This window comes from Callospermophilus lateralis, chromosome 15, assembly GCF_048772815.1.
Source record: "Callospermophilus lateralis isolate mCalLat2 chromosome 15, mCalLat2.hap1, whole genome shotgun sequence".
Classification (NCBI taxonomy): domain Eukaryota; kingdom Metazoa; phylum Chordata; class Mammalia; order Rodentia; family Sciuridae; genus Callospermophilus; species Callospermophilus lateralis.
Genome location: NC_135319.1, coordinates 89,190,831 through 89,206,144, shown reverse-complemented (window position 1 = coordinate 89,206,144; position 15,314 = coordinate 89,190,831). Strand labels below are relative to the sequence as shown.

Below are 15,314 nucleotides of genomic sequence, written 5' to 3'. Positions count from 1 at the left end.
GACAGTCTGTTATCATGCCGGATATGCACAGTCTCATTTTCATTCTGGTTTGGTAGCCTGTGGTACCAACATTCATTTTCATTAATTTCCAATAAATTATAGCTTCAGCTTTAACTCTCCTCCAGGAACACAAGTTAATCAACTTGGCCTCAGCTCAGCCCCCGAAAAGTTGTCTTTCCCAGTACCAGCTACACTCGGTGCCTTCTGGGGCCAGTGACGTGTTTGGATCATTATTGACATCATTTTGAACTCACTCTCTTCCTGACTGCATTCATGTGTAAAAGAAAATGGAAGTCTGGCCTCCTTTACACTATAGCCAGGCATTCCACACACAAAATAATAATTATTCTTGTTCTTGATTTTTGCATATTATGATAATATGATTAACAAAAACTAAAGGAGAAAAAAAGTCTTGCCTTAATAATAGTGTTCATCTCTGTATTTTCCTCTCCAGATCTGCATGCATTTCTGACAGTAATAATAATGTATGTACAATAATGAGAATGCATTCCCTTTTCCTTGCTTGGCTCTGTGTGCAAGGAAGCCAGCCAAGAGATGGGCCAGGGCCTTGGGGAGAGACAAAGAAAATAAAGAAGAAGCCCTGGAGTTTAGACAGAGGATGAGCAAGGGAGCAAGGGAGACCCACTAATGGCGCCTGCTCTGCAGGGACAAGGCGACTACCCAGTTTGGATCTCACCCTGGCTAAGATGCTTTTCTTCCAACCACCATTATTGTTTCACTTTAATTCTTTGTAATGAAAACAAGCATTAAAAGCTTCCCTAATAGCCACAGCCTCCCCAGAATTATAGTGTCACTACATTTGGGGAGCTGCTAGGCCAATAAAAGTTAATTTGTCAACACCATCTAAAGAAAGCAACCGAGTTCATTAAGGGTGTTTCTCAGGGAAACGTGCTTGGCAGGATTGCTCCTGGGCTCAAGGAATGACCTTTTCTGGGCAAGCGAAGATGGGCTGGTTGTGGTGCAAGGCTAAGCCATTTATTTTCATAACTGGGTTGGGAGGCAGAAGATGACTGACCTTTTCCCCCACTTGCTCGGGAACATTTTACATGGGATAACGTAAGACTGTTAGACAGATGTTCCCTGCCCAGCGGGAATGTCACAAAACCCACATTTCTGTTTTGCTTTTCAGAAGCAAAGGGGAATTTTGCCCATTAACCCCGAGGGCTATTCATGCAGACTCTTCAATCACTCACTCATTCATTCATCCCATCACTATTCAAAAAACAGTTCTCGACCATCCATTCTACTCCAGGCCCCAATGTGGGTGGCAGGAATTTATCCGAACAGACGGGGAAGCCTCCCCCTCACTGTGCTGTTGTTCTGGATGTCAGGAGAACCAGCAGCTGAAGACTCTGGCAGGTTCCATAGGAACGAAGGTTGAGCGGGAGTTTATAGCTGGGAAGAGGGCAGGGCAGAAAGGGTACTGGCCCTCTCCAGTCATGAAGGAGCCCGCCACCTTGGCACGCCATGTCCCAGCCAGAGAAAGGCACCACGCAACAGGCCTGGGGTGGGAAAGTGCACCAGAACATGTTCCCCACCAGCGAAAATGCTCTCAATCAGCTGCAGAAGAAAGGGGCTCCATCGCATGGCCAAGGTACCTGGAGTGGACCTAGAGTGCACTCTGGTACTGAGTCTCAGAAAGTGCCGGGGACTTAATGTGAGATATGTGGAGCTGCCATGAAGGGTGGGATTTGCATGAGCAGTGCCAACAGTAACAGAGAAGGACGGTTACCTTTCCTAAGTCACGGCAGCTAACTTCCCAAGCATAGAAGCAATTTCTTCATTCTAGATTTTAAGTATCTTGAGAGCATGGCTTGTTTCTTATGAATGCAGGTAACTGACCCCCAGCAAGGGTCTTGCACTGTGTTAATGCACTGGGTACACTGTGAGCAACAAGCACTGTTGTTTTGGTTACTTTGTAGCAAACTCCTTTAAGGTCTCTGATTAGTGCCCTCAGTAGAAATAAACAGGATTATTGAAAATCATCCTGATGTTAAGATTGAATGGGGTTTGCATTACCATCTCAATTCTTGGCTTTGGGAGAATGGAACAAGCATGATTTTGAAAAGCTCACCTTCTGGTGGAAGTTAAATGTAGGGAAGACAAATAGGATGAACAAAGACTCCCTTTAACTTGTCAAAAGAATGTGCTCTAAAAACTCATTTCTCTATAACTTGGGTTGGAGTTCCCAGGCTAGCCCCCCAAATGCTTTAAGCAGTACAGAGAATTAGCCACAGAATGCTGTGGAATCTCTCATTATGGTTCTTAGAGGGACCGTCTTCTGAGTCCTAGTCCTGTATCCTCAAAACAGATCTCGCCTGGTAATATCACCCAGAGCAGACTGTGTTATATAAGAAATGTTTGGAATATACATGATCATATTTAGGGGAAATGCATGAATGTTTGTGAAAACGAAGTGTCTGATCTCAGTGAGAGCCCTTCCCCCAAGAGATGACCTAGATGACCATGGGAAACTAAAGTTTAACAGGACCGGCCTTTCAGCCTGACCTCATCTACAGGCCCATGAGCTGGAGAATAGAGGAACCAGAGTCATGGAGTGCGTAACACTTGTGTTAACATTCCCTACACAAGTATGACTTGGGGGCCATATTGAAGTCACTCTAGTAGAGATACTGCTAGTGGGTGCAGAAGACACAAAGTGACTTGTCTAGAGGTTCATTTAACAGAGATCAAGTCAACTCTTGAAGGGCTGCTGAGACCAAGTTACTTCTCAGTGTGTGTTGGGTTCATTTGCTCACTCATTCCACGCATGTCCGAACCTCCACTGCCATCTCTTCTGTGACTGGCATGGCGACATCAGTTGGGCAAGCAGACGGCTATGAAGGGCTGTGTCAAGGCGGAATGCTAGGTGCAGAGGAAAGTGGGTGGAGGAGGGTGGTTTGAGAACTGGCCAAAGGTCACAAGCAGAACATCTGAAGGGGGCTCCTGCACAGCTCCAGGCAGGCAGCCGCAGGGGGCCACGTGGATGTCTCCAGGGCAGGAGAAACACCTTCCTCACACATCTTTGCTAAAATTAGAGGACACTGTGACTTGGTTTCCAGAGCACAACCTTAGTTTTAGCCACTAACACCTACCTTATCTGCTTGGAGAGCCCAGGTCAACAAGGCCACCAGGCTGCACAGCATCACTTGGCAAGTCTGCCCTGGTCGGAGACAGCTCCCAATGCTATGGGGGCAGAGGGAGCTGTCGGACCATCACCCACGAAGGCCTGGGCCCCCTTTGTTGACTGACAGGTGACCTTGAATTGGCCAGGAAAACTGACTTTGTATTCTTCACATTCTTTTTGCCAACTGCCAAGATTTAGGGAGCATCCAGTGTATGGCAGTTAACAGCTCAAACATTTACAACAGATGTAGCTGAGTTTCCACGGATCCTCAAGAAGGTTTAAACTCACTTTAGCAAGTGAACTAGGTACACTTCCAGGACATGGCCTGGCACATTCTTGGTGAGAATGTGGATACAGGAACAAGCCAGGTCTACAGCAGAGGGTGGCCAAGTCCCTTAAACATCAGACATGGACTACTTTCAAAATTTACTTTCCCCACACATGCACAATTGTAGAGTTGTCATTCCATGTGTCTAATTAATGTCACTTTGAGACTATTAAGTGAAAAAGTCTTCAAGATGCTGACATAAATGACAGCTTAGTTATCAAAATAGGACAGCTGGGCAACAATGCAGAAGAAAAAAAAATCATTTTCTTTGGCTCCCAGTGAAGAAGCCCAGAGAAAACAAGAGATCAAAATCACGACAACAAGTGAAACACCTGAACATCATGGAAAAGAAGCCCTGGGGGCTCCATTTTTGCAAGGACCACCATCCCTAGCCTAGGGCCATACCCCAGACCTAAGAGTTAAAAGAAGACCTGGGCTCATGGTGCTGACCGTGGTGCTGAATTGCCCTGTGACAATCCCAAGACCCTGTGTCACTACTGTTTTGAAGGCCACATTTGGAAGCCATGCCCTGACTATAGCATTCTCCAAAATGACATCTGCTTATAGGCTAGAAGCTGAACTTCTAACAATTAAAAGGACATTTAAAAGACAGCAAATAAGTCACAGGGTCACTTTCTGTGTCCTGCACTGTGCAGAACTTCAGGGAAGGGGTCCACAGCACATTGTGCACCAACCTACTGGCAATGCTGTGAGTGTATTTCTGAACTCCGCAGCCAGACTGCACCTACTCAAACGTCCCATGCAGGCGCCCAGGGAGGTGAGCAGAGGATTTTCAACTGAGAATTTAAATGACTATTTTTTTTTTTTCACATGGGATCTTGCTATGTGATCAGGCTGTCCTTGAACTCCTAGGGTCCAGCCATTTTCCCACTTCAGCCTCTCAAGTTGGTGGGTTGACAGTGGCCACCACTGGCGAGAATTTAAGATCTTAGAGAGCTGGGGATGTCACTCAGTGGTAGAGTGCCTGCCTATCTCATGCAAGGTCCTGGGTTGGGTCCTCAATTTAAAGAAGACGACACCGACGCAGCAAGAGAAAGCAAACCTCACAGATAGATCACGCAGCAGGCAATATGGTGGCCACAGGAGCAGCACCTTCAAGTCCATCCGGTAATCAACACTCTGGCTCCTTTCAGCACGGGAAGAACAACCCCACTCAACAACTCTTCTCCTTGGAGATACTCCTGGCTTTGTTGGGCTTTGCTTCCCATAACAGCACAGAGACAGGCAGAGTCGCCCTTCCTGATCTTTAACAAACAATGTTTTGCCTTGTTTTGTCTTGCTTTGCTCGGAGCTGTTTGTCTTGCTTCTCAGACCCTTCTTCAAGGTGTCAGCCAGAGGCCCTGGGCAGCTTGGATGGACGGCCAGGAAGAAAGCTCCCTGTGACCTTCCCCTGACATTTCTCACACCCTTCCTGCCAACTTAGCTCTCCCTACCGCCTTCACAGAGGGGCTGCTGCTATCTGCCAATACTGTCCCCTGCCTCCCAGGACAGGTCCCTGGCGCGGCTTGGGCTGAGGTTGGCAGCTGTCTTATTATCATTTCTATGAGTGTCACAAAAACTGCTGCACAGCGCCACCCTGGGACTCCCCTTCTTTGTTTCTTTTATAAATTCTGCTTCGGAGCCCCTCTTTTGCTAATGACCCATGAAAGGAATAACTGAAGATTCGCATGCAGAAAACTGTCACCAACACTTTTTTCAATAGATATGCCATAACTTATTTTAAATATATTTCAGTCTGTAGATAGTTATTTGTTATACACTTATAAACACAGATATATGTTTGTATAATCTGGGATTTTTCATATTGACAACTGAAGAACTGGAGGTAGCTAGAAAACCTGGTGATTGGCATGCTGAGTTAAACTTGAGAAGCCCAGGCCACCGCAGGGAGGTAGCCCTGAGGTTTTCTTTGGATGGGGATGCCCCAAGCACCAGGCTGTGTTCTGTAAAGCATACTCACTCTGCTTTTTTAAGTAGAGCAAGGGCCTCGTGAAGAATCTGGCTCGCTACAAAGTAGATGTGGAAGTGACTCAACAACTGGACCCCACAGTTAGCGTGTCTAGATCCGTCTATTTTGATCAGAGCACAAAGTCCCTCTCCTCCGTGTGTTTCCACACAGTCACCCTTGACGTCCCTGGTAGCTTTATACATCACGTCTAGTGTCTTCTCACTTTCAAGGTGACCCATCCCGACAGAGGAGTGCTCAAAGAACACTGAGCAAGGAGAGGGCCAGTGTCCTAACTTGGTCCCTGGGTTGAACCTGTGCTCTGGGGGGGATGGCAGGCTACAGGGCAAGCAGAACAGAAAACCTGAAATCACCAACAGGAAAGACCCCACCTGGGAACCTTGGTGCTTCCTGGATGCTGAGTGCTGAGTTCAAGTAACCCCCTTCATTCAGATGCAAATGATAGCTGTCCACAGTGGGATGAGAGCCAGGCCACAGCACCCCTATGTAGGATGCAAGTGCTCGTCCTCAGAGCCCAAGGGGGAGAAAGGTGAGAAGAGAACTTTTCACAATTTACACTTTTCATCTTCTTTCTGCACTCAGTTGGAATTCTTTGATTAGATTAGTGTGTTTTTCTGGATTTCAGTAGAAGAACACAAACACTGAGAATGACTTGGCAAAACTAATATTAGCCAAACACCCAGAAGGTACCAGGAATCGTCTCAGGAGTGAGGTCATAAACCTACAAACAGCAGGGACTTCTCAAATCAAAAGGGAAGGGAGCCTTACAAAGGAGGCCCTCAACTTTCAGGACAAAAAAAAGAAATGTTTGATCAAAATGCTTTGTTCACACCTTTTAGATCAATAACCTAAGCTCTAACATCTCAGAGCGTCTAATTGACTAAAGATCTCTACCTCCCCCTCATTGGATAAGCATCTACTCTAGCAGATTGAGGGTTCTGGACTGCCCCTGTGCATGGCAATGACAATATGGGAAGACACCCTCTCCAAGCACTGGTTTCGTGACATGTTTCCAAATTGAGAAGGAAACATAGGGGATTCCCAGCAGAGCATTTGGTGCGTCCTGTCCCACAGAACTTCCCTGCTTTGTCTGTATTTGGAGTGTGCATTTGCTCAGTGGCTGCAGCCCATTTATTAATGTGTCCATGAAATGATCCTTGGAAGCTCCGAGGACACTTGTGGATGACCAACCAAGGAGCACAGCGGGATGCAGAGCTGCAGGCCCTCTACCAAGAACACTCGTGCCCCACGACATTTCAGCAGGCACAGAGCGGCTGACGTTAGCTGTGGCAGCAGCCTTTGTTTGAGCCATGTGACACGGGCCAAACGGGCTTTTCTGGACCCCAGGCATTTGAGTCCTTTAAACATCAAGGATTTAAACAAAAACTTTTGAAACATACCAAAGGGTCTCTCCAGGGAAAGTTCATGGAATGGAGTTGAAAATAACTTCTCAGACATGGTAGAAATGTGCCTGACCACCCGATTTCCTTGTTGATAGAAGGAACTAGAGAGAGCAAAGAGGAGGACAGTGATGCTGTCACTGTCCCAGGACAGGGAAGGAGAGGGCTGACAGGAAGTGTCCTTCTCATCCTGCCATTAAATATAAAATCATGTCCAGCGAGCTTCCCCTTTGGGTGACCTGGCTTCACCTCCACCATGTGCAGCCACACTGGCCTCTGGTCTTGTCCTGCCACATGCTGCCATCTCCCCCTGCAGGATGCCAAGACTGGGGGTCCTGCTTGCAGCACTCAGCCCCCACCATCCAGTAACTGACTGCTTTTTATCATCTCCCTGGTCTCCCTTCAGATGCCACTTCCATGGGGTCAAGCCAGAGCCCCCCCCCACCCACAGCACTCCCTACTGTACAGAACCTAACTGCTCATTCTGCCATCCTCCTGTACCTGGTGCTGACCGCCGGCTCTCCCACTCCACTATGGGCCTGGGGAGAAGGCTCTACCTCACTCACACGCCTTCTTCATGGCCACCATGGTGTCTGTCACTCGGTAGGCACTTAATAACTCCCACCTGCTTCCTGGCTCTAAAGGGGCAGCCGTACGCTGGGCAGGATGATTAGGACAGCCTTCTCAGGAGGGCTTGGGCGAGGCCAATCTTCTGCATCTCTCCACCCTCAGCAGAAGAAGCCTCTGGGAACCTCAGGTGCCTGAAGCCTTTGTCCTGTCATTGCCCGGTTCTCTGACAATACCAAGCTGCCAATTACACGAGGTGCAGAACACAGGTCCCAAGCAAAGCCACACTGAGCACCAGAAGCCTGGGGTCTAAGAATAATGAGATCCTGGACCTGAAGTGTCACTGCGTTCTCCTCTGTGGAACGAGGAAGCACAATTAATTGGAAGAGTCTAGGCTCCAATGTCAGCGCAACACTTGGAAACTCTGAGGTTACTGAGCAGAGAGGGATGTGGGTGTTGATGAGGCTCCACCGAGATCTGTCCTGAGGTCTAGGGCAGGAAGATCTATGGGAGTGAAATTCAGAGAGTGCCATCAGGCAGCAGTGAAGTTACACCCAACTCCACCTTCTTTAAGCACCACAGCCTGGTGTGACAGCACAAAGACCAGAGTCGTGTCCCCCCCAGGACAGCAGGAGAGCAGCAGCACCTCAGCAACCCAGCCAGGGGCATGACCGCACATTCACAAACATGTGACGGAGGGCTTGGGCTCAACTCTTGCACTTATTTCATGGTGCAAAATGACCTTGTTCAAAAGTGAACTTCGAGCCAAGCTCAGGGAGAATAAGCTGGACAGAGAAAAGCCTTGTGCATACACTAGGCCTGGGAGCTTGGGATGGGCTGGGCTGTGCCCTGGGTAGGGGGACTGCATGGCTGGGCAAATCTGTAGCCAGGAGCCATGCATTCTTGGGGCTGGCCCTTGGGGAAGGCAAGGGCATAGCCACATATTTCTCCATCTCCTGACAAAGACAAGGGGGAAGAAACAGCCAGGTGGCAAGCATCTGCTCCCTGCATAAGGCATGATGGTAGGGAAAGGAAGAGCCGGCCATTATCATCCCAGTTCCTGTTCAGATAAGTGAACCTCAGGAAATGCTTGGCAACACCTTGGGGCAGAGGTGGCCACTCGATTAACAAAGTGAGCAGGACTCAAAGGTCACATTCCAGTTTCTGGAGCTCACAGACAATCACACATGAGCAGACAATCCTTTTGTCAAATGTTTATGCAACGCAAAATAGAATGAGGAAACAAAAGTTATTTTCAATTTAAAACCCATGATGCATACATGAGAAGTGTACATAGTGAAGGTGACAGAGGTGTTGACTATTGCTGTTGACAGAAACCCTCTGTGCACACTATTACTTTGTTGAGTGACTCTGTGTGTGTAAATTTGCCCCCAGTGATTAGAAACCAATTTGGATGGAAGCTTTTCTCGAGCCACAAGTTTAACAGATTCCTGTTATTCTGTTTGTCCCTGAGTACAAAATAATTTGCAGAAAAATTATACCTGTATGTTGATAATATCAGAGAGGAAAGGCCAACCCAAGTAGGTGGGAGAAACCACAAGAGCATAGAGCCCGCTGTACAAGTTCCTGGGGTGACTGGTGCAAGACAGCTCCAACCTGCCCCAGAAACACCCTTCACACTTCAAGTTTATATAACAACAGAACTATGAATAAACTCCAAGGTTACTGTTTAGTAGCAGGGAGAGTTAGCGACCCCTAGACACACACACACACACACACACACAAACACACACACACACAAATACACACCCATGCTCAGTCCAAAACCCATCTGGCCTCGTAGGGCACAGAACTCCCCAGAGAATGCAGCCAGGGAGGGTAAGTCAGAGAGCTGACAGTGCAGCAGGATGCTCTCACGAGGACCCAGGAGGCAAGCAGTAAACGCTCTGGGATTTATAGACCAGGAGGCAACAGAAAGGCTACTGTCTAGGTCTTTATATTTTAAAAACAAAATGTATTCAAAAGTTTTACTGTCAAAATTTAAAACATCATTTATGGACACTGAAATTTTAATTTCCCATCATTTGCCTGTTTCACAAATATTCTTTTGACTTTTTTCAAAGATTAAAAAATGTAAAATCCTAGTGCTCAGTGGTAGATCACTTGCCTAGCATGTATGAAGCCTGGGGTTCAATTCCCAGCACCACCAAAAGCAAAAAGAAAAGGCAGTGTGAAACCCCTCTTGGCCTGCTGGACCAAGCAGGCAGGGGAGGCAGCCCACGGGCCTCATGCCCACTCTGCTGCCGCAGGACAGGGGTGGACCAGAGCAAGCCAGGGAGTCACCACCCAGGTCTACAGCTGGTTTTCCCTCAAAGTTTCTTCATAACATTATAAATATAAAGCTGCACTGAAACATCCCAAATTCCCTGTGCTTATAACAAAATAAGATTATATACTTCATCCAGTAGCTTATGCTTCTAAATTATTATTATTTCTATGTCCTAAACTTAATTTAAAGATCATGTCAGCTTCAGAGGCTGCAAGGCTTGTGTACAATAAATGCAGGGACAGGAACAAACTGGGAACACACATCAGTTGGTTTCCAGGACGGGGATGAGCTTGGCACTGGGAAGCATCTGGTGTGAGGCATCTGCTCTGTGCGGCCAGCGACCCCCAGCCACCGCTTGTAATGCTTTCCTGTTCTTATCTTGTAGGCTTTCATATCGGACGGGGCAAGACACAGCTAATTGTGACACATGCAGGAACAGTGCATGTATTATCTATAGGTATGTTAACCTCCCCTTCCCGCTTCTCATTCTGAGTGACAAATGGTGTTTACCCACGAGTGCGAGAACCATCTGGGGCCATGCTGGGATGATTCTGTAAGATGAAAAGGGAAGGACCTGCCTTGACCATGATCCTCAACTACCTCCAAACGCTCCGCCCCAGGTATATGGTCACGGGGTGAAGGACAGCTTGAGCCCATTCATCTTGCAGAGGCACCGCTGTGGTTTCCAGAGCTGGTGTCAGTTTGATGGCTTGCTCCCTGGGAACCCATAGCCGTGGGCACCGTGCGGTGTGCTCTGGAGAGGCTGTAAAACATAAGCCCTTCAGATGGCATAGATCAAAGGCTGGGGACCACCTGCACACACTAGGAATGCCACCAAGGTCCCAGGCTACTCACGTCACACGTGGGATTACTTCCTGGGAACTCAGAGGATTGGGGCACAGATCAGAAGCCCCTCTCTAGAGTCCCTAGAGCTGTTCCTCATTGTTGTTGTGGTGGTGTGTTTTGTCATTTGATTTTATGACTTGGTCAAATCCTTCAGAGGGATTTCCTACTTTTTTTTTTTTTTTTTGAAATGTAATATTCCAAACAAAGTGTGAGAGCAATGAGAGATGTCATGATGTGGCTTGTTCTTTAAAATGAAGACTGAAGAGGCTTAGGTTGACCCATGTCCCGTGTGCTGAGGGCGGGGATGTCATACATACTACAAGCCCAGGCCTCTTCTCCACATGCTGCTCCATTCCCTCTGGGTGGACACCAGCAGTGGCCACTGCTGGATCATGTCGTTTTTCTAGTTTTTTGAGGAGCCTCCATACTGTTGTTCTTCAAGGCCGTAGGAAGCACCTCCTATCACCGGTGTGTGAGACCACCCTTCTCTCGACACCCTTACCAGCATTTGTGATTATTGTCTCCTTGATAACAGCCACTCTACCTGGGGAGGATGGGAACTCATTGTGGTTTTGACTGGCATTTCTCTGCTGGGTCGTGATGGGGGACATTTTTTCCTATACCCATTAGCTACTTGTAGATTTTCTTTTGAGAAGAATAATTTTAGTGATCTGTCAAATTGTCAGAAAACTATTATAACTGAATAGTTATATACCTAAAAATGTAAAAAGGAACCCCTTCTCCTAAAATACACTCCCTAAAATCATCTTCAAAGGTAACATCCTCTACATCGGAACAGCTTCAGGTCATGCAATCTCAGGCCCAGCACCTGCTCTCCCCAAGACAGGGAATTGCAGGTGGGATCCAAGATCATCAAAAGAAGAAGAGCTGGGGGCTGGGGATATAGCTCAGTTGGTAGAGTGCATGCACAAGGCCATGGGTTCAATCCCTAGCACCACAAAAAAAGAAAGAAGAGCTCAGTCACCTGGAGACTGTGCCAGGGAGCCGGTGGAGGAAACTGTAGATAAAAGTGGCCATCGGATTCCATATCAGCCTACTGCCCACAATGGAGGTTCTCAACCCAGGGCAATTGTGACTCCCAGGGGACAAGTCTGAAGGGAACCACTTCCCTTTGTCACAGCTGGGGAGCTGCTGACATCTAGTAGGTAGAGGCCAGGTCGCTGCTGATGACATCCTGGACAGCCCACAAGAAAAGGTCATCAGTCCAAAATGTCCATGGCACTGATGCTGAAAGCTCACCTACGGAACCACCCCGGCTTTGAGGCCACTGGGCAGCAGGCAGGGAGCCAGGACCCCTGCAGCATCGAGTGAAGGCCCGGATGGCCCCTGGCCATTGCTAATATGAATGTGAAATGAGGACCCATGCCATGATTCTTCTTCAAGAACTCCAAATTCCACACTCAGAGACAGCAACCTTTTGGAGAGGTTTGCCTCATATGAATATTTTCACCACCTTCATATTGCGAAAGAGCGTTTGGAATCAATGGTGAAAGAATGCAATTGACATAAAATGACCCCCCACTAACATCAGCAAATTATGAAAAGAGGGGATGACGTAGAGTGCCAGGCATCTCCTCAGAGTTCCGCTTTTACTTCAAGAGCTAAAGCTTATTTAGCCTTCTAATGCAGCAAGGCAGAAGTAAGCAAAGATTTCCAGGAGTGTTCAGAGAGTGAGCATGTCCAGCCTAAACCTATTTAACATTTCCTGGGTGACTGAAAAAAGAATTTGTTAGGACACCCTCCAATGTAACTGAAATAATTTAAATCCATTTTGTTCTAAGTCCAGAGGTGACTTATATAAAAAGTAATATGAGAAGCAATTTAACAAGTCTAAGAAGGAATCTGTCTTTGCGGGAATTAGCATGGAGTGGTTACTATTTGGATTGGTTCAGCCGGCGTCCTGCATGAATCCCAACACACTGGCCTCCCGTCCAAAAGAGCCAGGAGTGTCCAAACCCCAGAGCAATCTTCTAAAATCGAGGAATTCTTGCCAAGTGAAGGGCAGAGACACTGAGCCCACTCTGGCTCTCCTGCGAAAGCGGGAAGACATGCCTATTCACAGAGGCCCTTCCACTGAAGGTGGGATTGTAAGGACGGTCGATATCAGTGCTTGCATCTTTAGAAACTGAACAGAGGCGAGACCTGGGCAGACACACAAACTCTGCCCCTTTGCCTCGAAGCAGAAGCATCCCAAGAGGCAGAGCTAGAGAAAAAGTAGAGTTTGGGATGCCTCTTTCAGAACTGTAGTTTAAAATCCCTTCCCTTGGCAGTAGGTGATTCCCACAGCCCCCCAAAGTTCTGTTGCAGTCAGAAGCTACTAGGGTTCAGCAGGCAGGTCCCAGAGCGTTCTGTACAGAACATCACAGCTGGAATCCCAGTGTCCCCTAACGTCCTCATTTACTCTTCGAACTAATTTTCCACAAAGCTCTCACTGTTCCCACCAAGATGAGCACAGTCAGCTCAGTAAATGATTTCTCAAATCTTCTACCCTTTTATATTGGATATAACTGAAACATAACAGTTACTCTGAAAGTGGATATTGATATTAGAGGGAAGCTTCTTGAGGTCTATAGGAAAAGACGAGAACGAGGAGTAAAAATTTACTCTGGTTAATTAACTGAAGACCCAGTCAATGGAGAAGCCATAAAAACTGATGTGTAACTAACATAAACATGTTATTTAATTTAAGTCATGGAAATTGAAATCTCCCATCTCTATGACCTAAAGCTCTGCCGATCTTTGGCAGTGAGGCCCAAATGTTTTCTTGAAGGCAAGACCCCAGGCCACCACCAGGGTTCCAAGTTGTCTTCCAGGAGTCAAGCGGCTTTGCTTCTCCAGAGTGAAGGGACTTCTGGGAAGGAAGCTCATTCAGGAGGCTTCTGAGTGCACCCCTGAGTCACCCCTACTTTTTTCACACCCAATATTTAGTAGCACCTTGCTTTTTCCAGACTCACAAAAAATGACAATTCTTTCTTACGTCTGTGGTTTCTGCAACATTAGGATGATTAAATCATGTCAAAACTGTATACCAATGGCAGAACTAGTCCAGGAGCAAGTATGACATCTTAGCACGCATGCAACTGTAGCGTCAAGGGCAGAGGGTCACGTTCAGCAAGAAAGAAGCCTTGGAGCCTTGGTCTCCTGTGCTGTCGGCAATGTTGTAGGTGTCGGGGGACAGCTGGGTTAAACAGCTGTGGGCTAAGGGGCTTCAAGGATCCCACACAGATATCAAAGATCAACATGCTAGGAGAGGGGAACGGGAAGGCCTCCACAGAGAGCCCGGCTTGGATCAGAGTCCTTGCAGTTTTTTCCAAGCCTGGCTTTGGTACCCAGGTGCTGGGATCCCAGGGCTGCACTCTAGGGATCAAGAAATTTGCTATGAACCCCCACTCACGATTTCTACTTCCCCTGGGAGGCCTGGAGCACCTTTGCAATATTTGGGATCCCATAAATAAGTTTCAAAATAAAGAAACCTTAAACACCACAAGGCTGTGGTTGTCCCAGAGGCTGGAGCACACAGGAGTCCATGACAGCCGCCAGGTCCCTATGCTGCAATTTGTCACACTGCCTGCTGGCAGGTGGAGGGCCCTGGAGGTCAATGAAATTGACCCCACCTGTCTTGCATTTAAACATTGCTTTTTACTGGAAACCCAACTGCCTATTGGAGCAGTATAACAACCTCATGTTCCAGGAAAGCTTGGCTTGGGAAGACGAGAAGGGGGTGTGCTCCGGAATGCTGCCTGCGGTTCCATCAAAATGGTCCCATAATAAATGTGCACCTTTGCTATGGTGGCAGTATGTATTTCTCTGTAAAAAATGATTCTGTCATGGAAATACACAGGACTTGGGAAAAACATCAAAAGGACAAAACGTTTTGAAGCAATTTTAAAAGCACAATGTTGGAAACATCAGGCTGTCAGAGCCTGGCGCTCAGATCAGGGTGCCCTGGAGGTTGGGCTGAGCTGCGGCCTTCTCTCGTGGGCAGGTGTCCATTCACCTTTAATTCCTGCAGAATCGCAGCAAGGGACCCCTTCCAGCCCTGAATCCATGAGCCTATTATTCACAACTATGAAAGGAAGGACCTGAGATCTCCCATGGGGTGTGCGCATGGGGTGCAGGTATGCACGCTCACAAGGCGTCTCTCCAACCAGAAGCAACCCTGCCCTCCTGGCAAACTGATTTCCATATGTGGCGGGGAACCCAGTGCTCTGCCCCAGTCCACTGAAACACCGGGCTCCGAAAGTGGTAGCTGGAAATTCTGAGATGGTTGACATAGCTACGTTTTTTTCCCTAAGATGACATCCCTTTGATTGTGATCTGGACCGATGGAGATATTCAAATTAAGGAATGTCTCAGCGTGAAAGAAGATTAAAAGAGATTCAAGCTGAAGTTTTCTTTCAGTGAAACTTTTCTGGCTTATCATCCATATTTCTTGTCAAAATATGGTTTAATTAGTTCAGAGAATGTTTTAAGGATAAATTACCAATATAATCTTTGCTAAGAAGCAGCTGAAATCCTTTGTCTCCAGTCTCTCTCTGAAACTCCTGACACAAGAATCTGATGAGTCACGCTACCCATGACTCACCTTTTGTTCAGACTTGGATTCAGAAAGGAACAATCAGAGACACCAAGGCAAACATACCCCTTCCCCCCTCTACTGAAACGGTTAATTTGTAAGATAATACTGCAAGAAAATGCCCTGAATTCTAATTTGTATGTTTTAATGA

The 15,314-nt window shown here is 47.3% G+C and overlaps 2 protein-coding genes across 4 annotated transcripts in view; one reads left to right on the top strand and one right to left on the bottom strand.

The window, feature by feature from the left end:
* The window catches only part of Dock1 (dedicator of cytokinesis 1), a 447,303-nt gene that overhangs the window by 236,597 nt on the left and 195,392 nt on the right, over positions 1 to 15,314 (bottom strand). The window lies entirely within an intron of this gene.
* Positions 1 to 15,314, top strand: part of Insyn2a (inhibitory synaptic factor 2A) — a 55,483-nt gene that overhangs the window by 28,191 nt on the left and 11,978 nt on the right. For both annotated transcript variants that reach the window (XM_077105390.1, XM_077105389.1), the window contains exon 3: positions 10,106 to 10,177. In XM_077105390.1, coding sequence (XP_076961505.1) covers positions 10,106 to 10,177 — 72 coding nt within the window. The remainder of the gene's footprint in view (positions 1 to 10,105; positions 10,178 to 15,314) is intronic.